General features: G+C 38.7%; 1 protein-coding gene across 1 annotated transcript in view; it reads right to left on the bottom strand.

Annotated features, from left to right (window-relative positions):
* The window catches only part of stxbp5l (syntaxin binding protein 5L), a 135,091-nt gene extending 111,354 nt beyond the window's left edge, over nt 1-23,737 (bottom strand). The window contains exons 1-2 of the mRNA XM_069662688.1: nt 23,127-23,737; nt 5,648-5,745 (exon numbers count right to left, since the gene is read on the bottom strand). Of these exons, the coding sequence (XP_069518789.1) occupies nt 5,648-5,745; nt 23,127-23,294 (266 nt within the window). The 5' untranslated portion in view covers nt 23,295-23,737. The remainder of the gene's footprint in view (nt 1-5,647; nt 5,746-23,126) is intronic.
* Between the last annotated feature and the right edge of the window lie 227 nt (nt 23,738-23,964).

Raw genomic sequence — 23,964 nt, 5'->3', positions numbered from 1 at the left:
ATTCACTTGCGTAATAATAAAGAGGTGTTGTGAAGGCTATAGGTAGAAGAATCAACATTAAGTAGCAGGTTCTTAGAGGCTGTGTAACATTAATTTATTTCACACCTGATATTCTGAATCAGATATATAATAAAATCATTGGATGTTGTATTGGGGCAGCTGTGAGTCAGTCGTCTCTCAGTCGGATGGTTGGGGGTTCGATCCCTAAATGCTACAGTCACATGTCGAAGTATCCTTGGGCAAGATACTGAACCCCAAATTGCTCCCGGTGGTATAGCCTATGAATACATAGATCCTAAGTGGAAAATTGGCACTTAAGTCAATGCCATCAGTGTGTGAATGGGTGAATGTGACATGTAGTGTACAAGTGCCTTAAGTGGTCAGAGGACTAGAAAAGTGCTATATAAGTACAGTCCAGTTATCCTTTTAAAATTGCAAACCTTAGGTTCCCATCTGACCATTTGCATCATTGTTTTAAATGTATTTAGAGTTAAAATTGTAAAAGTAATAATCTAAAAATGTCACCTTAGTCTTTGAGCAATCTACGTTTTCTGGCAATATTTACAACATAATTCCCCATTTAATCAATTAAAAGATACATTAATAAAATTTTTCATCATTAGTTGCAGTTGAAATTTCCAAACAGTGATTAGTACTGAAAGGAAAATATATTTTGCTGTACTGACTCAGATTTAAAGTAAGCCGGATACTAATATTCCCTTTTCCTTTAATCTAGTGTTGAAGTAGAACCATTAAAAAGGAAAAGGGTTAGTTTGCTCTTATTAGTAACTTTAATATCATGCTTAGTTCATTATTCTGTCACGCTACAACAGTGAGAGTGCTTGATCACCTTTGGCACCAATGGAAACTGCCAGTTCACAAATAGTGGGCTGCTATTCTTGTACACATAAGTCAATCAAGATCAAGTTTGTCACAGGGAGGACTGTAAATGTGTTATTGTGATTATGTGTGCATGTGCTCATATCCATGGCAACAATTGGTTACACTGGTGACAGAAATTATGTAAATAGAGTATCATGGATGGTCTGTGCAAATGATGGCGTTGACTACCTTCTGTTGTAGCTGAGCTGTTGTTGGCAAAATAATCATTCCGTTTGCAGGCTTGCTCACAGTCAGCAGAGCCAATGATACAGTGTGACAACGATGAATGCTTAATTGATGACTGTCTGATGGTATTGTTTGACAAACACACACACTTAGGACTTTGTGATTACGGATGGATTGCAAAAGAACCCAAAGCCATTGTCCGCTTAAGCTCTGTTGGCCAAATTACGTTTACTAAATGTATGCGGCTGGTCATTGAACAACATGTTGCTGCTGATGAGAGAATTTTCCCTGAAGGTAAAGCTCCATTATACCAGGCAACAAACACAATATTCGTTGGCAAACTCATCTTGTTATGCAGGACAGTCAACACATTTCTGGCAAAGCAAAAGTCTTGGCAGTGCCTTGAGTCGATAGAGTAGGACATGTTATGTCAGCTGTAGTCAAGTCTGAGTGTTGATATCTAATCTAGAGAAAATGCAAATGAGGTTCATTCATATTTAACACAGCTGAGAGTATCATGTTGAATATGTCATAACTTGTCTTCTATCTGTGTAAGTGCTTGAAAACATTCTTTCTTTAAACAATGTAGAAAAACAGTTCAAACTGTGACATGTGGTGCTGGGAATGTTGAATGAAATTACACTGATACAGAATTAAATAAACTGTGTTCTTTTGTTATACATTACATCAAACATAATATCTAATACAACAATAGCGACTCAAATAACTTGCTGTTACAGCAGGATTTAACTTCTGTAAATCATTGCCAGATTTAAAAGAATCTGATTTATAGCATTTCTGTTTTAATGGATCAATGTTAGCTTTCCTGTTTTAAACACACTTTTGATATTAAAAAAACCCCTCGTTCTGTCCATCTTCTCCCTTCCACTTGTCTTTTTCTCTCTGTGTCCCTCGTGTCAGTTTTGTTCTCATTTTCCCTGATCTGATAGCCTGTCATGAGAAGGGACTGCTAATCAGACTTTGGGCACTACAATTACCATAACCCTTTATTGAAACTACATCCACTTTCACTATGTTGACACACAAACCAACACCAGTAAAACACAAACACATGTATACAGTTGTGCTGAGAGACGCATATAATATTGATATTGACACAGGTAGGCGGCAGTGATGCACACCCAGTAAGCACACACAGGTTTAGACTCAGAAAGAGAGAAAGAAACAGATAAATACGCACACACACACACACACACACACATACACACCTGTCATGCTCTTTCTATGTTTTATTTGCTCTCAATAAAAGAAATCTCAGCATATACTGATAATCTTGCCCCAAGCAGTGAGAGGAGTGTCCCAGGAGCCCACTGCAGAGAGCCTCATTGCCAACCCACTGCGCCAACCCTGATGACATCGTCTCTATGCACCATTCACCAGAGCAGGCCAGTCCTGTGATTGCTTCAGCTTTTGATACTAAATATGTGATATTTGACGCAAGCAAGCATCCATAATACTTTCCCAAACACTATGAAGACAGTATCTTTAGTCATTCTTTATCCCAAAAACCTTTAGTTACTGTATAAACACTGCAAAATCATGATTAGAAATGGGAGGCAAAAGTGTTACCAATTATGATGTTGCTAAATAAATAGCATCAGGAGAAAGTGTGTAGGAAGTTGGGTTCACACATAATTCCTATAGTACTTGACTATTGTAAATTGTCAATGTTAATGCCAGTTGTGTGATTTTTGTGGATTTGGTTGTTAAATTGTTATTTCACATAATTTAGAGGTGCAATATACAGCTTTCAGAACCACTTCTAGTCAAACTAGAGCAGCAGCATCTCACAAGCAGGCCAGTCAACCACACCTCCCCCTTAAGACACAAGACTCCATTAATCTGATGGGAAATAACAGACAAAATGTAGACTAGCATGAGAGGCAGGACCGGCTAAAAGGGAGGCACTTACAACACACACAGGGGGAGTATAACTTCATTCTTTGCTCAGGAACCAATTGCTCTAAAAGATCAGTGATGATTATAGCAACTTCTCAATCTGCTGAATTCTCAACACACCAAATGTATCTCTTTTTTTACTGCACATCGGTAAAATACAACAGTTTAGAATGAGTGACAATAGAGCCACTTTAAATACACACCGATTGATGAGTTCGATTTTTCTTTTGATCTTCTGATGTTAGGAATAAGCAATGCTTTGCATAATGCCAACCCATGTGTTCTTCAGTTTTACATTGTATGAATAATAAGTCTAGAAATACAATTTTAAAGGCATAAGCCTTTCTAAACTTGCGGTGTACTTAATATGATCATAATGAGCTTATGCCTTGTAATGTACTTTGAATACTGATGTCCTACTTCAAACAGAACACAAAGCTTTGACAACTCCACAGCCTCTGACGTTTGAGGCTTTGGAGCAAAAATGAAATTGACTGTCTTATTCTTTAATGAGACAAAGGTAAAAGGTAAGACTCCTCCAGACAATTTGGACAGCAGAAAGCATTAAATATGTAGATGTGCCTTAGACAGGCTAAAACCGTATCTAACATAGTTGTATCTAGTATACCCACTGTATAAATCACTATAGTACCTCAACTAAAGCCAGTATGCAGGTTTCTATAAAAAATCATAGCTCTTGGCTAAAATATAACTCTAGTTTTTCAGTTACATACATGTGCAGAAGAAACACAATGTTTTCTAGCAAAGCAACCGACACCATGGAAACTCAGATATATTGATCACTCTTCTCTATGTACATACTGTATGTTCACTCAGGGAGACACGTATGCCTACACACCACACTCTAGAGAAAGGCACCTTCCAATAAAAGGCTGCTTAACAGGAATTCTACACAGTCATTCAATAGCTTCATCTGAAAGCTTAACTTTTAGCCCGCTGAGATCAATAAAGTTTCCTTGACAGGAAAAAACAATGAGTTGTTGCTTCAGGAAAGAGCATTGACTATGGGATCAGGTCCGTCACAGCAGACAGACAAAAAAGGTGCTGGCTTTGAGTTGGTGAAAAAATTTAAATCTTGTGTTGAACTATCTGTGGTTGGTTGTGAGTGCAGGACTAACAGAATGTGTGTATGCAGAATGAAACCCAATGGCACGACTTATTAGTGTACATCTTGTGAAAAAAAATATGCAGCATGAGCAATTTCTTCAAATGCTACCACTGAATACATAACTAACACAGCTACAAAGGAAGAAATATAGAGAGAAGATATCCATTAGAAAAGCAAAAGAAGAAAAAAAAAACAGACAGTCCACTGACAGAAGATGATAGGAAGACGTTCAAAAGCTCTGGAAGAAAAAACGTTCAGACAGGCTGTGAAGGACAGAGGAAGGGTGAATTGAATACATAAAAGCAGAGATGAGGGGGGGAAAGGTCCTCAGAAGGCGATGGGGGTGAGGCTGAATGAGAAATGCAAAATATAGAACTGTGTGTGTGAAAGAGCGTGCAATTGAGGCCATAAGGTGGTAGAGGAAGCTGTGTGCAGCATGTCAATACATTTGCTAAGGCACTCAAGGGCTTCCATCCGGTTGAAATCTCAGCCTTACTTCACAGGCAGGCATGCATTAGATAGATAGAGAGAAAATGGATTCAGAGGAAAGTAAAGGATATTAAATAATTACATTTTCTATACTGATGATCATGTAATCAAGTCACATTTGGTCAGCTTTTCCCTGTGTCATCAAACACCACCTTTACCTCTCTCCTTAACATTCAGCCTCATATTTTCCATTTCTTTCCCTCTATTTCAAATATTTAAACCACATCACATCTCCCTCTGTCACTATCACTTTTTTCCTTGTTTCTTTGAATAGAGAAATCACTCTGGATACCCTTGTTATACCCCATCAGGACAAGCAGTGCGGCTGCTGCAGCATCAATAATTGTTTACCGCCTCTGCCCAAGGTTCCCTTAAGACATACTGGGAGCCCTGGGTGTTTATGGCAGTGTAATCTCCTACCTGGGTTGCACTCACACGTCTTCTCCCATCCCTGTGACCGGGTGACCCAGGGGATGGGTTGTTGAATGGACAGTTCTGAGCCAGCGACATGACAGCCGAGCAACACAAATTGACAGGGCCGAATGAGGGATGAGGATCAGTGGATGTGGGGGAGGGCTGGAGGAAGGAGGGCCCCTGCCTTGAGACACACTATAGCAGTTCCACATGTTTGTATTGAAGGAGATAGGGAGTACACTATCTGTGAAGAATGATGTCATTTATCCTGCTACTCGTATAAGTGATAGATTTCAGTGTGCATGTTTTATATCTATTACTTATTTTTATTTAATCAGTGTGTAGTGAATTACAGGAGTATTTTTGTTTTTAACATGCCTTACCTAAAATTGATGATTGAAAAGTACTCTACTTATACAGAACAGTGTCAAATAATAAAGATGAAATACTGTAAGATGATGCAAACACTCATTCAAAATTAACTGATTATTTTAATTATTTGTGCTGTTTAAAATGTACAGTAATGAACAGTAGCAGTTGATGTATATGCTACAAGTACACAACCATGTATTAATGAATGTATTATATTTGGTTGTGTGTCCTGAGATAAGTGAGCATGAAGGATACATCCTTACACCTCCTGATCTGGAGCCGATGGCCAGGAGCTTCTGCACAGGATCAAAGGCCAAAGAAGTGGGCTGGTAGGGGAAACCATGACGCACAGTCTGCAAGGACAAAACAGATAACAATATTTAATAAAACAAAACAAAAAAAATTAAAAATGTATGTAGTCAGAACATTGCATGGAGTATTTCATGTTTTTGTGTCCACACATTTTGTCAGTAAAACTTATATTTGTAGGTAAGCCTCTTTACATACTAAGGACTAACTTTATTTACCACCATCCCTGAACTGTCGCAAAAAAAAAAAGTACTTTAACTGTCCTGAAGTGATTGTAATTTCTCCCAAAATCAACAGGCAACGTGTCTGTCTGCAACGTGCCCAAAAGTATCCATCACATATTTCTAAGGCTGTTTGTTGAGTACTCCTTCTCAATAAACAGACCAGGTAATTTAAAAATGTAAATCTTTAAATAACGTTGCTTCATGTTAACTTTAAGGTAGCTAAGTGTTAGCTTAGCTGGTTTCTTTAATAATTACTGATTTAAACATTCAGGTTAAAAACCTAGACTCATCAGGGATGCCTTGGTAGCTCACATGGTAAAGTCTAAGGCTGAGGACCTGGGTTTAGTTCCAACCCTTGGATTTTGCTGTATGTAAAAATCTAAAAAATAAACATAAACATTATTTTTATCTTCAATGTTTATATCATATAATCTCTATATCACAAACACCTCTGAGGCTATTCTATCCCTGCATAAGAGGAAAGAGTTTGAACAAGATGAGTGGAGATACCTTTTTTACATTGTTAATTAATTTGGCTTCAGCTCCAATTTCATAACTTGGATAAGACTTCTCTATTCATCCCCTTAAGCCTATGTCATGACTCATTCGGGTTGTTTCCCTTTGCACCGGTTAGCACGCCAGTGTTGCCCCCCCAACGCCTGGGCCACACTGCCTATCTCTGCCTGTGCGTGACAGCTGCCTCGCTGAACTGCTGCCGCTCACACAGGGTTGATGTCTACAAAGACAGCATGTCAGCTGCAGCGCCGCTGCGGAGCTGCTACTACCAGCCCAATCTCCTTCATTGAGTTTCCACTTGATACTGACCATTAATAATCAAATGTTTTATTTCACTTAATTATACATTTAGCTCCTTTGAGGAATTTTCGGTTTGTGTTGATTTTGGCGCCCCCTGTGGACAAAGCTGTACCTCTTATCTGGAAAATGTAAACAAAGCCAGTGTGCAGTTAATTGCTTGGTCTGACACCTACCCCCCACCAGCAGTTTCATGCATTAAAAATAACTATATAGAAATAATCAAGTTTGTTGCAGTGTGCGAGAGATTGCTTGCAATTTTTGATTGACCCATCCCTCGCTTAAGCACTTATCTCTTATAATAGATGTGCAAAGTATTTTTTTTTTTTTACTTCAGTGCATGACATTTTAAAAATAAATTATATTATGGGTAAAGAGAGATGTGTGTGTGTGTGTGTGTGTGTGTGTGTGTGTGTGTGTGTGTGTATGTGTGTGTGTAAGCATGTTAAAACTGTTGTAACATACTAACTAAGAGTACCTGACCTTCACCAACACATTGATTTGTCAATGGAATAATGAATACAGAGCTGGGTTCCACTGCTACACTCAGGCCAATCAGTGTCTTGTATACAAATCAGCTTTTATAACATAAGATCTCTTTGAGATTGTAATTATCTTTCATTATTCAAAAAGAAAAGATCAGATAAAATAGAACTTTACTTATCCCCAAAGAAAATTCTAGTGCCAAATTGCTCCAAAATTACAGAGCCAAATAAGAGTACACAACACAGCATCAAATATAAGTGACAAATAAAGTGTATACGTTTAAAAAGTGTGTTATTACATGAAATCAAAAAGAGAAAAAAATAAATTTTCCAACAAACAATCACAAAATTTGAGAAAAAATTGGCTGTATATGACAGGAACTCCGATAGATCAAAAAGTTAATTTTGAAACCTTTGAGTAGGAAGGATAAAGTTTGCAGATTGGACATTGACACAGGTTTAATGCCCCAAGTTTTTGCCTCCATTCCCTATTCACACCATTTAATATTAAACATGTGCATATTCCAGGCCCAATCCACTGCTTCTATTTTCCTAGATAATATAGTTCCACAGAGCACACTTTGAGTACATTAAAGTCATTAAAATCAATCTTTAGAAATAGAAATGATAGAAATTTAGTTCAAACAATAGTTAATACTAATAACTAAAAATGCCTTCTGCACTGATACAAATAATTGAGATGAGATCTGGATATTTCACTGTTTCTTTAAGAATAACTTGTCTTCTCCATAACCCATACTTTTTGAAAATGACAAAGTGAAAGGTACAGTTATTATCCAAATGACATGCAATAAATGTTTGAGCCCTTGGTAGCAAAGAAAGCTCCAGATACTGGAGGTGTTTAATACTGGCTTCTTTGACTTCGACTCAGATCAAAGATAATTTTAATTAACCCACCAAGATAAGCAAAGATAAGATAGGATAAGATATACTTTTATTGTCCCCTTGGGGAATTTATTTATGGACTCTTATGGAACAACTGCAGTTGTAAACAAGAGTCAAAGTTCAAGCATACACATTATGTCACATATTGCACTGTCCTTATGTCTCATATTGCATTAGCATTAGTAAATTATTCTGACACCACACAAACAAAAAAAGTGTGCTGTCTTGCACATTTTTACTTAAAACCATTCATATTAAATGACCATGCACACACATATGAAAGAATCTGGCCAGGTCTTGCCCCCAGGCCTCTGTAGGTTTTCTGGCACAACTATTGCGCACTGTTGCTGGGATACAAGAGAGCCTCTCCACACATATAGATAGAAGAAATCCATGAGGTGTACATTTACTCCTCAATCTCAGAAACTGCTCATATATATTTTATGCCCAAAGCCATTTTCTTCCTCTTTCAGTATGCCTGTCCTTTATGAAGTGTATGTGCATATACATGTGACTAGGCTCCTCTATCTATCTATCTATCTATCTATCTATCTATCTATCTATCTATTGAAGTGTCTGACCTGAGGTGGAAATGCTTACGTGGAGGATTCTGTAGAGTCCTGTGTAAGAGTCGTAAATATGTTCATGTGCTCTGTTTTTACAATGATGTAAAGGAACATAATGTACACTGAGAGGAGGTTCACTCCTTATTAGGTGATGCATCTAGCGACCCCCAGTCTGAGAGTCTGAGGGTCTTTGTCCTGTTATGGTAAAGAAGAAGAAACATATACACACCCCCAACATATATAAGTGCATGTAGAACTGTAATTCGGGGAGACACTATTCGGCCGTGATGATCTCCCAGGTATTCATGAAACCTGTCTGATGCTGATTCTTTGTAATAAACCTATGCTTATATACAATCAAGTCGGTGTCAACGGAAGTTCTTTTCATCATCTGCGCATCATCGATGTCTGAGAAACAACACTATCTATCTATATATCTATCTATCATCTATCTTGTAAGTTTGATTAGATTTTTCAAGCATAGATGACCAGCCTATTCTGATCAGTCCCCAGTCAGAAACAGCTTCAACATAAACAAGAGGAATTACTGAATGTATAGTCATTCAGTTGAAACAGCAAAGATGTACATTCAGAAACCTAGTCAGCCATGCAGCAACTATTGACCTGCTGCAAGGAGCTGCGTTATGGCTGCCAGAGGCTGCATTACATCAACTCCTCTCTCCATCCTCCTCCTCCTTCCCTTTCTCTTCCTCTGTTGTGTTGTTGTGTCTCCTCCCACATACACAACTTTTATGAACACAATCCTGATGTTCATTTAGATAACTACGCATAGACACTTCCAACCCCCAAATACCACCTCATGCCTCACACCACTCTCTCAGTCCAAAAGGCATTCAGCTGCAGAGCTGGTCTAGACCCCTTGTTCTAAAAATAGCAAGCAGTACCCATGTCTACCACTGCCAGCAAATTGTGCATTGAGCTTCTATATCTCTGCACAAGGATCAACACAGTGAAATAATACATCCAATTTTCAAATATGTCTTAATGTGATTAAAGTAAATGTGACATTTACATGTATATACATGATAAAAAGCACGTATACACTGGTGTGGTGTAGTTTAATCAATTTACAGAGTTAGCTTTTTTCTTGTAAAGAGTCCCTGAAAGTGAGTAAATGTGAAACATTTAAAAAACTCTGTTAGAAAGCCAAATTATCTTAGCTATTAGGCGGACAAATGTATTTTGTTGAATATTCGATATCTCCAACTAACAACAGTGTTGTGAGTCTTTTGTAGAAAAACATTAATTTGTACTACTAATCATTTTAGCTTATCAACTTAAAGTGCTACTTCTGCTTGGTGGCACCTACAGCGATAAACGGTAATTGCGGAAGCACACGTCCCAGATATCCAGACAGTGTGGCATTTGTGACGTCCACAGTTGGCTCCGGTTGTGACTCTTGATTTACCACGCTGACGTTTGCCTAAAAAACTTGGTGGGTTAATTCAAATCTGAGCGTTGAATTTGTTTCCTTTTCTTTGTATTTTCACTTATTTTTGAAGTTGTATCTGTAGTCATCGATCGTTTCTTTGTTTGTTCAGCCATAGTAGATTACTGTTTACTCGCAACACTTGCAAAGACCGGAAAATGGTAAATGTACTGTACTTATATAGCACTTTTCTAGTCTTGCAAGTACTCAAAGCTGCTTTTACACTACTTCACACTCACCCATTCACACACACATTCACACACTGATGGCAAAGTGCCAATCTCCAATCAGATCTATGCCCATTCATACCCGATGGCCATACCGGGGTTCAGTGTCTTGCACAAGGAAACTTCGACATGTGACTGTAGCAGTAAGGGATCAAACCCTCAACCTTCAGATTGAGAGACGATGACTCTATCAGGGAGCCACAGCCGCTTAGCTCTGCCTACCCTCTCTGGCAGACCAACCACTGCTGGGTGATAGAAAATGCCAACCGTAACGTAACCAACTGGGCGCCGCTTGTGATTTTTTCTGCCAAATTTGCACCAGACACCCAGTCTGTAATAATGCAAATGCAAAGGCTTTCGTCAGTGGACTCAATCACTGTAGTTTTACCTCATTTGGTGATAGATAGAGACTAAACAGAAATGTATTTAAATGAAACTTTATTACTATTACTTTAATAGTTGATAATAGTTGATAAAGCCAGTTTTCTGAGATGGATGAATAACTTTGATAATCATAATTATCATCATATCATCATAATTAAGGTTTTGGTGGTGACAAAAGAGGCTATTTGTCAAAGGAGTTATTTGTAGGAAGAAACAGATGGCAGTAGGTTGGGGTAGCCACACACTGAATTTCATTTCATATCATATCAAATGTATGCGAGCATCATTTCAAATAGCATATTTGACAAAATGCTGTTGGCCCTTCTTTCTTGCATATACCACTTGAATCATGTTATTATCATTTGAATGGTGCATCAGAAAGCCATGTTAACCATACATTTGTCTTAGTTTTATATGTAAATAGGGAGGACAAAAAAATTGGAATCTGGTACTAAGATAGTTCGATTAGCCTTTCGTCCCTATACACAAGTCGAACATCCTATTTGCACCGCTACAGGCCTCTAAATAAACCTCTTAATATAATATAGTTCAGCACAGCATTACCACTAACTAAGACCACAAAAAACATAATATCATATTTACAGGCAAGAGATTTTCCTCATAAGACCCTTGATAGATGCCCACATTGTTAGAGGATACCGGAGACAACTGCAGGCGCTTTTCATCTTTTATAGCTAACTCAGATATAGATAAGGTTTAAAATCAGCAAACAATGATTCACTGCTCTTCTATATGGCACATGACAGTACATGGCAACATGAATGCTGGTCCTCACTAGATATTGTTGAGGTGGGATAAATGGTAATACACCGAGCATGATAAAAAGCCTGACCTTGAAGGTGCTTGGATACATTCATCCACACAACAACAATATCACAAGGGAAGGGTTGTGCTCACACGGAGCAGAATAAATAAGGGAATGGATGAAGAGGCCACTTCTGATGTGCAGTTAGAAGCAAGAGCACTGACAAGCGTTGAATAATGCAAAGTGAGAGTAGGATGTGTGTGGACAGCAGAAAAAGCAAAAGGATATGGTGGACAGAAATATTCTGTGTATGGAAGATCGAATATTTTGCAAAATTTTGCAGACCGTTTTTAATGTAAGAAATGACTATTGGCTAAAACATCTAAAAGCAAGATTACTGGGGTAAATTTGTCAAATATTTTAGTGATGTTGAAATGGGAGTGGTCACTATACTATGTAATTTGTTGCAGAAGTTAAAAGCTGCTCTGCTGGTCATTGCAGTCATATTAGAATTGTGATCGTGTTTAGTGTACAATTGTGTGGGTTAAAAATGCAATTAGCCTACTTGCTTCCTGACATACCTACCAGAAATAGTTATAGCGAAAGGAAAAATGAAAGAAATAGAAATAAGCGGCCTAATAGATTCTTAGAGGATGTAGTGGTGGTGGTGTGACGCTTTTGCTACCTTCAATAGGTAATATACCCGTTGGCCAATGTAGTCAATGAAGGTTGCTACATGTGTCATTAGAGCAGAGTAGAAGCTTCAATTTAGACTGAAGCAGGCTGGCCCACCACCACCAGTGTGGGGAACAAAATGTGGAAATAAATTTATACTTGCTCCGTTTGAAATGAATTCAAGATAGGATGAAAAGAGCTGAATAAAGATGAATATAGATATCAGAAAATGTTGGTGAAAAAAACATTAAAGAAGCTGATGCTTACGCATTTATTATTCAAGAAAAGCTATGCTACTGTCGATGATGCAGGCGCTTTCGAAACATCCTGCTAGCTGCAACAGTGCTTACATTAACAGTAAGCTGGCATCTAATGAAGAGGAGGAGGCAAGAGTAATGTTTCTCTAGACAGATGAGGGCAAGAGGAGGCCGCTGCAGAGTCCCAGCAGGCTATATAAAGTGACGGTAAACTAAGCTAGCAAAGCTCTGAGTGGTGTGTTTAGTTTAAGTGCTGTTGGCTTTATTTAAGTGTACCTGGGCTGTAAGCCCTGTTTTTAAGGTGTCTTGAGATTTAGATTAATGTAACTTTATGTCTTAGTTAATATGCTGTTGTCAATAATTGTGTCTATGTAAGCTGAACATCTTGTTAAGGTACAGGTGAATTTAAGTAAAGTGCTGTAGGCTGCAGGTGGATCTGCAGTCCCCTCACTTGAATATCTGCTTATACATAAAAAAAAAGACATGTGCAAGGCCCCTTTACACAGAAACTGATAAGAGGGTTTACTTTTTTTTTTATAAATTAAATTACTGGTATACAGGAAAGGACTTTAGTTTATTGACAATTTGGTTATCACAGTTTCTGTTTTATTATGTATTATTTCCAGTCCCATGCATCTTTTTATTACAGGTCGCTGAAAGATAGGGACAAGAATGTCTGTGTGCCTGTGAGTGTTTTGGATTGAATTGAGGTGTGGTCAGGCACATTAATGGCACATTGCTATCTTGAGGAAACAGCACCATTGACCAACACAACCTTGGTCTAAAGTAAAATGGTGAAAAATCTTCTTGGTATTTAACTTGTACATTATTCAGATAGATAGATTTACCATCATGAGTAGGATCATTAGCAATACTTTCAGTATTTAGTATTTTCTCTTGCCTCACTAAGCAAATATGTGCGTATGCACTATGCAGGACCTCCCTGTCTCACCCTAAAGGGGTTCCTCCGCTATAACAACCCCTTACTGTACATTATCCCACTTATTACACTATTACTTAAATAGTCCATAACACAGTTATACTGTGTCCAAAGTAACGGTTAACTCTGTAGCCTTCTTAAAGTGAGCTAACCTAGCTGTTGTTACATTACTGATTTCCACTGTGAATGGGAACACATGAATCAGTGCAGCATCTGAAGTTTTCTGTCTCGTCACTGTCAGTCTGTTGATATTTTCTTTTCCAGTCACCATCTTTAAACAGCGCTGTATCCCATACTGTGTTCTGTCTAATGTTTACTTCATGTGCCGTCTTCAATTTTGTAGATCTTTCTGTCATAGCCTACAGTTTTTGGGTCTTTTTACCTCTTCTGCTTTCCGCTGTTGTTGTCTTTTCTTTTTCCCACTGTTACCAGACCAACATCAAATTTGCCAGACTTCTTTAAGTTGATTAATATGATCAATGTTACTCCTCCAGATTCTGAGGTTAGAGCCCCAGATTTTGGATTCGTACTTGAACATATGCTGCGATAAGCTCTTTGCTTTGGGTAAGCCTACATAGACTATTGCGGTTCCAGGCCAATGACTGTGTATATAGATGGATGAAGAGTCTCCATCTGCTCCCATTGTACAAAAGTGATGCCAAAATAGCCCCTGTGATAGGCGCTGCCATCTTGTGATGGCGATGTCATATGGAGCCAGAGTCTGCACAGTAGAGATCAGCGGGTCGCATTGCCGTAGCCACTTTCGCTTACCAAAACGCAAAAATCCCTGACTTCTGCAGTCACATGTCAAGGTATCCATGGGCAAGAAATTGCCCAAATTGCTCCCGTTGACATAGCCATCGGTTATGAATGGGTATAGACACTGATCGGAGATTTGCTCTTCGGCTTCTGCCATCACTGTGTGAATGTGTGTGTGAATGGGTGAATGTGACATAGTGTAAAAGCAGCTTTGAGTGGTCTCAAGACTAGAAAAGTGCTATATAACTACAGTCAATTTATCATTTACACACTAAACAACTCATTTAGTTTAGGACAAGGTCATGGTTAATTAATAACATAAGTACTAACACACGTTGATTAGCGTTACTTATGTAACTACAGTACATAATGTAACTTAAAAAGAAGTCAAGATAGTCTATGGGTTAAACACAGAATTCAAAAACCCGTCGTGTAGGTTAAATTCATGTATTTGTTTGAACCATTCATCGCCTCCAACCATCACCATTGGCAAAATTTCTTACTCTTTATACTAATTTATATCGCATTACTTCAGTGGAATAAAACATTTGACTAGAGGAAAGCATCCACAAATTACACAAGAGGGGTGCCTCACATTTTGATGTGTATAAAAAACGAAGGAATATAAATATATATCAACATTAAACACAATATGTTCAAAAAGTGAAAACAGCTGTATAGTATGTGTAAAATGTATTTTTTATTCCATAATAAACTATTAAAACATGAATTAAGTAACAATTTAAAGATTAAGAAGGTTGCAGGGTGCATAGGCAAAATATGAACAATGTTTACTCGCACTTATACATGAGCAAATGAGTTTCTTTTCTATTGCCCACTTAAAGTTTCAGGCAGGTTAAAAATCTCATCCATCAGCTCTCGACGTCAAAACTTCAACAGCAGGTACATGCTAACTACCCCTGTAGCTCATCACTATTAGTTGACAATAGTCATCATTTTGAAAACAGTCATTTAAAAGGGGAAAGTGTATATTTTGGTTTAATTGCTTTCGAAGTGTGGAAGTTATTTACCAAAAAAAGGTAATCTCAGCTAGGAGAGTTTAACTAAGGTGTGTTTACAGGCTTAGAAAACGTGTCCTCTTTCATACTCCATGAACATAATGTATAGACAGTTTATCTTTATGCGTGTTATGTGTTGCATACAAAGTGTGCTTCTCCTCACCTCAGGCTAAATGTCAGGATGAGAGACAGTAGTGTATATAAAAGTGGATCATTTTCATCACACACATCTATTCCAATTTACAAAGTCACAGTACCCATCACACAGGCAAAGACACAGAAGGCCTTCCTCAACAGTGTTTGAAGGGAGATATTTTAAGGTTGCTCTAAAATTCCTTTGATCTTGTCAGGAGCAGCCCTGAATATTACAAAAAGAGGCAAATCTGAAAGTGAGTGGGAGTAAAGAAGTTTTGGGGGAGGGAGGAAGCAGAACAGGGGTTTCCAGTTTGTGAAATAAGAGAAACATACAGGAAGATCCCATAAGTTGCTTATCAGATGCACTACTGCCTGTATTTTCTAAACAAGGGTTTGTCTTTTATTGTTTGAAAGAAAACAGGTTTAGCAAGGACCTCAGGTGAAGCTCAATATTATTTTTACTAAACATAAGTGTACAGTTTCCAAATCCAGCAAAAAAAAAAGAATGTGACTAAAAAATAATTCTTAGAATAATCAAGGTGATTTGATTGAACTGCAGCTTGCAGCAGGTATCTACTGACAAACGCTGAGGAACAGCTGCAGGGATCTTGAACGGAACTTTATTTGCTTTGACAGAGAGACACTTATCTCCTCACAAACAGTCCCCATTCATCCAGTCATTTACTGGCTGTGCTCCCAAACAGACTCATTGTTCAACCCCTCAACAAGAAAACAACTGCATGTCATGACTGCATGCCAACTATAACAACAATAACAACAATAACAGAACACATAATTTGATCAAACAACTCAATAACATTGCAGGAATATTCAGCTACATTAAACTTGCCACTTGTCAGGACCTTACAGTACTTTAACCTCTAGGTTCAATAAAGTAACTTTTACATATATATATATGAATAAAATTACAGTTTGATTGTTTAAGTATTTATTCATGCAATTTGTTTTTCTGTAAGAAGCATGACATAGTCGTCACATACAAATAGTGTTCAGAGAGGTCCAGCATACATTGATTGTTCATCTGGCAACAGTTAATACAAATCCCTTAGGGATCAAATGAAGGATGTGAAGCATGTGTCTCTTCAGATTGAAGCGTGGGCTTAACAGCCACATATGCATAATTTCTACTATATAAGTGAAAAGCAATCGTCTGTGTGTGTTTATGAAGGAGCTGCTTGTTGTGATTGTACGCGAGGGGATTCATATTGTGATTTCATGTAGCCGTGGGGTCAGGAACCAGCCATGTTTGGTTTAACCTTTTATCCAAAGCAGCAGGCATATCAGTGAATCAGTCATGGCATTAGCATCCTGCCTTATGCTTGATAGAAAAAGTAGGATTGGACAAACTTTACAACCCACAACAACATAATGTAACATGTCACTCTTCCCTCACGCAATCTCTGAGAAAAGTCAAATCCAAAATTGATTTTTGTCCTGATATTCTGTTTATTGGTTTGCATAGCATTAATTATTATACAAAATTTTAAACTGATTTAGACGATAATGTGTGTTGCATAGGAGTTAATTGTAAAAGCGTAATTTGATTACTACGTAAATAACACACAAACACACACACACACACACACACACACTCACATACACGTGATGTTAGAAAGGACAATGTGCTCAAAACTGGAAATTGTGGTGAAAAAAGGGAGATGAATCACAAATATTGACTATATTATGGCAAGTATTTACACAGCCTCCAACTGCAAAGACACATGTTTAATGCTACATATTGATTCCCATACTTACATTGATACTAACAATCACAAAAATATTGATAAAGCTTTTACTTGTTGAATACATGGTGGTGAGGCATCTTGTGACAGATTTTCCAAAGACATGATAACAAAATAAAGGAACCTTGAGTCCTCTAATGACTTCGTATTATAAAAATAAAGAAAATTTGCTATTTCATTTAGCAGACACTTTTGTCCAAAGCATTGACATTGGAGACATGAAACTCTGGCTTCGAAATAGTGCCTATTCCATAGTGCCTTTTCTGAGAAGTCAGAACAAATGTAAGTTGTTTGTCACCACTGAATTCAAGATGATTGACTTCCACAGTCTGCTTTGTCTCCAGGCTTGAAAAATGATATATCCCCATCCTAAATGCAATTAACCAAACTGCATTATGGATGGGGCCTAGAAAGTTGCCTAGAGGCTTGGTGGTTATCCGTTAAAAAATTAAAACATAAATTGACTCAATTTTGTACAAGCAAAGTTACTGCAATGGTTTAACAAGTAACTCAAAATTGAAAGAGACTTCATGAGATTGAAGCAATGGAAAATTTTGCCAAATAAAGGGCTGTTTGTGAAGCTTGCTCCATTCAATTTGCACAGCATGAGGTGAGCAGTCAGGCTGCCGTCACCTACGGACAGAATGGACAAAGGATTTTGAAAGCCCACACAAAATCAAGAGGCGGCTATTTGTCTTTCTGGAACACACACACTTTGACTATTTTAATAATGCCACAAAGCCAAACACACTCTTACTTAATATTTGGTCACATACTCTGTTGTGGTTTTATATTATTGAAAAGTCCTCATGTAATTAATCTTTTGTCATATTTATTTCTAGAACATATGTAACATTATTAGGTGATTTGTTAGGATTGATAATGCAATCTAATGCATCTAATTCTCCTTTGTCTTACTTGTATGCAGTTTACTGAACAACTCTCCTCCCCCATCATTACCTTTTCCCCAATCTTCTCTTGTCAGCCCGACATCAACTCCTCCTTAATTGATCCAACACTGTGGCTTCTGACAGCTGGTTGACACTTGGTAATGTGAGACTAGCTGGAAGTAAACCCACTGAGTCATCATACACATGGAGAGCAAGTGGGGCTCTGCTGAAGGAGGGGGTGATGTCATCTTTAGAGGCCCATGCATCAAACTGTCAGAGAAAAGAGACGAGGGCATTGCCTAACCTCTAAAATGCAAACATGAAATAAAAAATTCTTCACAAAATATCTACACATGAACATGTGATTAATTACAGTTAAACCATATTGGTGCGTTCCATTTGTACTCTGAAGAGCCCCCTGAGGTTGGATTTCCTTAAGTCGGAGGAATCTCACCAACCCCGACCTCATATCTCGTGCATCCACAGTAAATGAAAGCTGTAGTACTAACTGTTTATTATCACTTCTGTCTTATTTGTGTCTCATTAAATCAGCCGTACTCATAGTACTGTCCAACTTCTATCTGTGGACATGTTATGGTGTTTGTATGCGCAAAATACCACATAATGCGTTGTTATCCAACTGGTATTGCGAACAATTGCTAACCTGGCTAGAGCTATCCGTGCATATAGCTACTGTTTCTTAGCCCTTATGTCCTATTTGTCTCTCATTGACTCAGTCGTACACACAGTACTGCCCAATTTCTATCTGTGGAGTTCCGAATTCCGACTCAAATGGTAAATGGAACAGAACACATACAATTTGCCCCATTTTTAAATACACTTACTCCTCCCTCTGTGCAGGCATCATCCATTCTTTCACCCCAGTTGTCAGGGCCTAGTCAACTATGTGCTATTCAAAATGTTAAACTTTGTCTCTACAATTGAAAAAAAAAAACAGTCTAATCTTCTTCCCTGAATAGGAAACCCCAAGTTCAACATGTCTGACAACTGCTGAAGCATCTGCCAAAGAACCAACTTTGCATCTAGGCAGAGAAGTTCCATTCCCCCTCCATAGCCTTCCTGGGATTTATCAAACTGTAATTAAGCATTCAGATGAACCAAACCAAGGTCAGTGCAGTGGCACTGAAACACATCGTTTCCTGGTGGTGCATCAGGAACTTTAGAACAGTTGCTGTTCCTCAGCAAGCCCTAACATAACCTCGTGTAAAGTTTCAGTGGTATACCCAGGAGGACCAGCTTCTCTGAGACTAAAGGAGAGCTTCACCTCTGCACATGCAACAGAAGAGGTGAAAAATGGCTCCATAGTTTGCCCTACAAAGTTTCAACAAACTAGCCCCTGCAGTCTTTTTCAGGTTAGGGTTATTTAATCCAACCCCAACATGTTAAACTTAAAGAAAAGGTATTGATGATGAAAATGTGTTCAGTGTTTATCATTATAAACACACTATATACATATTATATGTAACTTTAAAAATCTAAATCCTTTAAGGTTTGATTGGAGTTTCCTGTGAACAGTGTTGATAAGATATAAGCTGAACAAGTGCAGAAAAGAATTCAAAGAGATGTAAAGTGGGAACGTTGGTTCCTCCCTAGCTTGTCAGTTATACTTAAACTGTTCAGAGAAGGTGTTCAATTCATCTGGGAGAGGTTAGACATTAGCAGACATCATCTCAGCACCGGTGGTTTCCCTCTTGAAGTCTGTAATAGTTAAGTCATTGTAGGACCAACTTACCAATGTGTAATAGTCCAGAGACTCACAGTTCATTTTCGATTACTGAGGGGCATTATTAACAGATGAACCTCAGAATGACCCTGGCTTTAACCAATCAGAGAGACGAAACACATGACATTGTGCCAAGAAATTATTTGTGTGTGTGTGTGTGTGTGTGTGTGTGTGTGTGTGTGTGTGTGTGTGTGTGTTTGTGTCAAGTTTCACTAATTAGCTCATCCCAATCAGCTGTGTGTTTCAGACTGCAATTAAAGCTTGCCATGGTGATGGTAACTGCTGTGTGACTCCTTTGTCAGAGAGTTTATTTTATGGAGATTTAAGCTGAGGTATAGCTCTTACCCTTGCGCTTCTAAGATTGTAACTGCTTTCAATATTACCAGAAAGCTGCAGCAGGTTAGAAAATTCCTTGTTGCTGAGTCACTTTTGAAACGTCTGGTCTCAGGTTACATTAGTCTAAAGGGCACTTAGTTGGGGCTCCTGATGCCCACAGAGCCCTAAGTGTAAATTGTGTAAAAACAATGAATAACATATTAATAAAAATTAAAGATTCCCAAGTGTCATGAATATTTTAAAGTGTGAATCAAGTTTCTTCATGAATTTATGAATTACTGGAATGCCATTCAGTATGACAGGGATCGAAGGTGTTCCACAAAAACTTCAAATAAAGTTGGACTTTTTTAAAAGTTAAAAAAAATTTTTTTTTTAAATTGAACACCCAGAATGGTGTTGGTAGAATGGTAGAAGTGGAACATTTTGGTGCCAAATGGAGTGTCGAGCTGAAAGCATGAATAAAAAAAGTTATTATCAGCTGAGAAGTACATATGTTGATATGCTTCCAACATTCACACCTATTACAGTCATGTTTCCGGATCCAGGCTGAGATAATGATTGCTAGATGTGTCTATTTGAGACAGGGCATGAAGGATATTCCTTTATTTACATACTGCATGTGTACGTAGCCCTCAAATGAGGCTCCACCATCAGCAGTAGCTTGTTACATTCACAAAACACAGAATGTATCCCTGATTCAAGCTGTTGATACCAAATCCTGATTCTGTCATTAGCATGTTGTAGCACCAGAGTTTTATTGGACTATGTGTTGTTTTTGTTCTGTTAAGTCACCAAGTATTGTGATTGTGTTCTCTTCCTGTTCAAAGCTAACTGTAAGACAATCCACTTTGGCCTTTGTTGAATTAGCCTGTCAAACCCAAAGCAAACCAAATATTTGTGGCCTTCCTGAGAGCTTGAACAAATCCGGTCATTTCCTCTAAAAATCTTTTCACCTTATATAAAGTGCAAATTGTCTGTTTTTCCAATCTTCAGACACTGTTTCTTCTTCTTTATGTCTCCCTTTGTTTATCTTGCTTAAGTATTCAGAGGTTTGTTGTATGTTTGAGTTTCGCTGTAGAAACTCATGGCTTGACAAGAAAATGACTTTTTCTTTGGCATGTTACTGTATGGTAAAAATAATTGTTGGTCTTCTTTTGTGATTTCTTTGATTTTAATGAAACGTTAAAAAACAATGCTGTCTCTACTCCAGAAGCCTGATATCTGTGGTGGAACAAATAATAGGCTTTCTGAGGTGGCTAGTGTGAAGAGGGATTTCTTTTTAAGTCAAGTGATTTATCATTCAAATTAACACTTATAGCATCTTTATCAATTGAATTCAGTCTCTCTCATTGCTTGTCCCATTTTCCTCCTTCAGTCTTAGTGAGATTTCATGAAAACCCGTTTAGCACCTCTTAAGTTGGGTGCTAAAGCACTTTTCACTACAAATACAGAAAAACACTGTATAATCAAAACAAAAGGAACTGTTGCGTCCTCCCACACTGCATCTTGAGGATAGAAGTCATGACTAACTTTGGGAAGTTTGCCAAGATGCCAAATCCTCCCACACACACTACACAAGTTTTTAGATTTACATTCTGTTAGAAAGTACATATTCAATCTAATAATATAATAATCATTGGGAAACTGACCAGTTTGGTGCCAAAGTGTGTTTTCAACTGGGTGATTTACACAATTTCCTTTTCAACCTGACTAAAGACTAAACCAGTTTCTGTCAGGGGAAGACATTAAATGATTCTAGGTCTCAGTGTGTCTGCATCCCACATTCTACATGGCATAACATGAGCAAGCAAATACTTCTTCATAACAAAGAGAGAGACACCAGAGCAGACTTCTTTTGCACACTCATTCTATTCATTTAAATCCTGACTTTCCAAGACATGTGGTGGTTGTGGAAACAGGGGGTAGGTTTGTACACTTATGGCTTTCCCATGAGAGGCTCAGTTGAGTCAGTGTCTCCAATAACAACCATGCATTAAGCCAGTCAGTGAAGGAGAAGAAGCTGCCTACATGAAACCAGGCAATCATTCTGTTCTTTTCCAGCACTTTCTCCTCCCTCCCTGCCTGTCTGCGTAACTGCCAGCCTGCCGAGGATGCTCTGCAGCATCCTTTTGAGCTTCTGAATCATACCCCCACTCCTCCACCTCAACCACCACCACAAGTGTCACATTGCCCCAAAAAAATAAGCAATCTTGTTTACTCAATAAATTATCCACAGTCAAATCCAAATCCTTCCCTTTAAGGATGAAGAATAAATGCTACAAAATGCCCCATCCACATTCCTACATCCTTCCCTTATTCCCCCTCTTTTTTGTGATAAGCACATCAGCTAGGACAGTAGGCTACTGCAGGGTCCCTCTGCTGGCTTGCTGTGCACTCTCTTTTGTGCAAGGGAGGGACACCAGTTATATCATCGCCCATACACCAATCGCGCCTGCTTGCTGATGCAACCAGGAGGCTGCTATTCATCGACTTCCTTGGGGTTGTTTATATCACATGTGTGTAAGCTAGCCTACTGCAGCCAATACAACATGCTGATGACAGGGCGCGTATACTGGAGCTACGCATACTGGTGGGAGTTGGAATTTGTTGCCTGCCAAAAACACATATATTCGAAACTCACCGTGCACACGTTCCGTGGATTAAGCCTTGTGTAGATAACCAATGGCTGACTAATTGAATTGTCGCAATCTATTGTTGTTACTGCCCAAACGAATAGAACGCCACTGAGGCTCCGAATGATTCGCTGTGCCGTTATGTCTCAAATTGCCTCTTTCTCAGGAGAATTGGAGACGATGAGCTGCCCGTGGTGCTGAACTTTCAACACAAACAGAGAACAGCAGGCCATCAAATCTAGCGCAGCAGCTGAACTCACTCCAGATTAAACTTTAACGATCCCTTTCCTGCTTACTTAATGTTTACATTTGGGTGCAATACAATTATTTTCTATAAGCCCAATTAATGAGAATAAAGATGTTAGAAAGCCAGAATCAAAGGTGTTACAGACTGCACCTCTGTTTCTCGGACGTGGTCTACCTAAAGCTGAACAAAGCACTTTATCTACCCACCTTACAAAGCTGAAAGTTTTCAGACAGCAGAGTCTCTTGGACATCGATTTCCTTCGGAGTTGGCGCCGCGGTGGGAGTCCCGGCCCCGCTGCCGCACGAAGGGGATCCGATAGTCGCTCCAGGGGAGGAGGTAGTCAAGCCGTCCAACACTTTCCGAAACTTCCTCATTTTCTATTTTGCTTTCCTATTTTTTTCTTGTGAGAGATAGAGAGGATGAAGACCACTCTCCTTCTTTGTTTTCCCAGAGTTCCCGATCTCCTCTCAGATGCAAGATCCCAGTTTATTTAGGCAGGTCAAGAAAGAAAAATTGCTTCCTGCAGCAGCAGCAGCAGCAGGGTCAACGACCCACTCTCTGTTTTTCCGTCTTAGGTGCAATAACAAAAGTCATAGAGGCACCTCATCTTGCTCTCTTCTGTTGTCCACAAAGACAAAAAAATAAGAATGCGTCTGAGTGTTCTGATGTGATAATGACAGCCAATGTTGCAGATGCAGGCGCCTGTGTCATATCAGAGCACGCACCGAAGATTAGGGTAACTACTCAACTTCCTCTTTCCCTCAGACATCCCAAAGTAGCATTCATAAAAATCCCAACACCTCAAAAGAATTAAGTATTCCCGAGCAGCGTTGTTTAAGGGTCAGACGCAACGAAGTACAAAGATGAAAATTATTTTTTGCAGGTCAATCCACCCTATCCCACCCCCACCCACCCCCCACCCAAAAAAGCACTTTCAAAGCACTGTGGTTGCTGGTACAGGAGAGGAGGAGAATGAAACAGAAGACGCAGAGGCAATGCAGTTAAACCAGGTTAGACTCCACAGTTAGGCCGTAAAACGAGACA

The sequence above is a fragment of the Semicossyphus pulcher genome, unplaced genomic scaffold (genome assembly GCF_022749685.1).
Source record: "Semicossyphus pulcher isolate SPU_LCO1_2020_fin unplaced genomic scaffold, fSemPul1.0.p SCAF_15, whole genome shotgun sequence".
Classification (NCBI taxonomy): Eukaryota; Metazoa; Chordata; class Actinopteri; order Labriformes; family Labridae; genus Semicossyphus; species Semicossyphus pulcher.
This window is presented reverse-complemented; position numbering and strand designations above follow the sequence as displayed.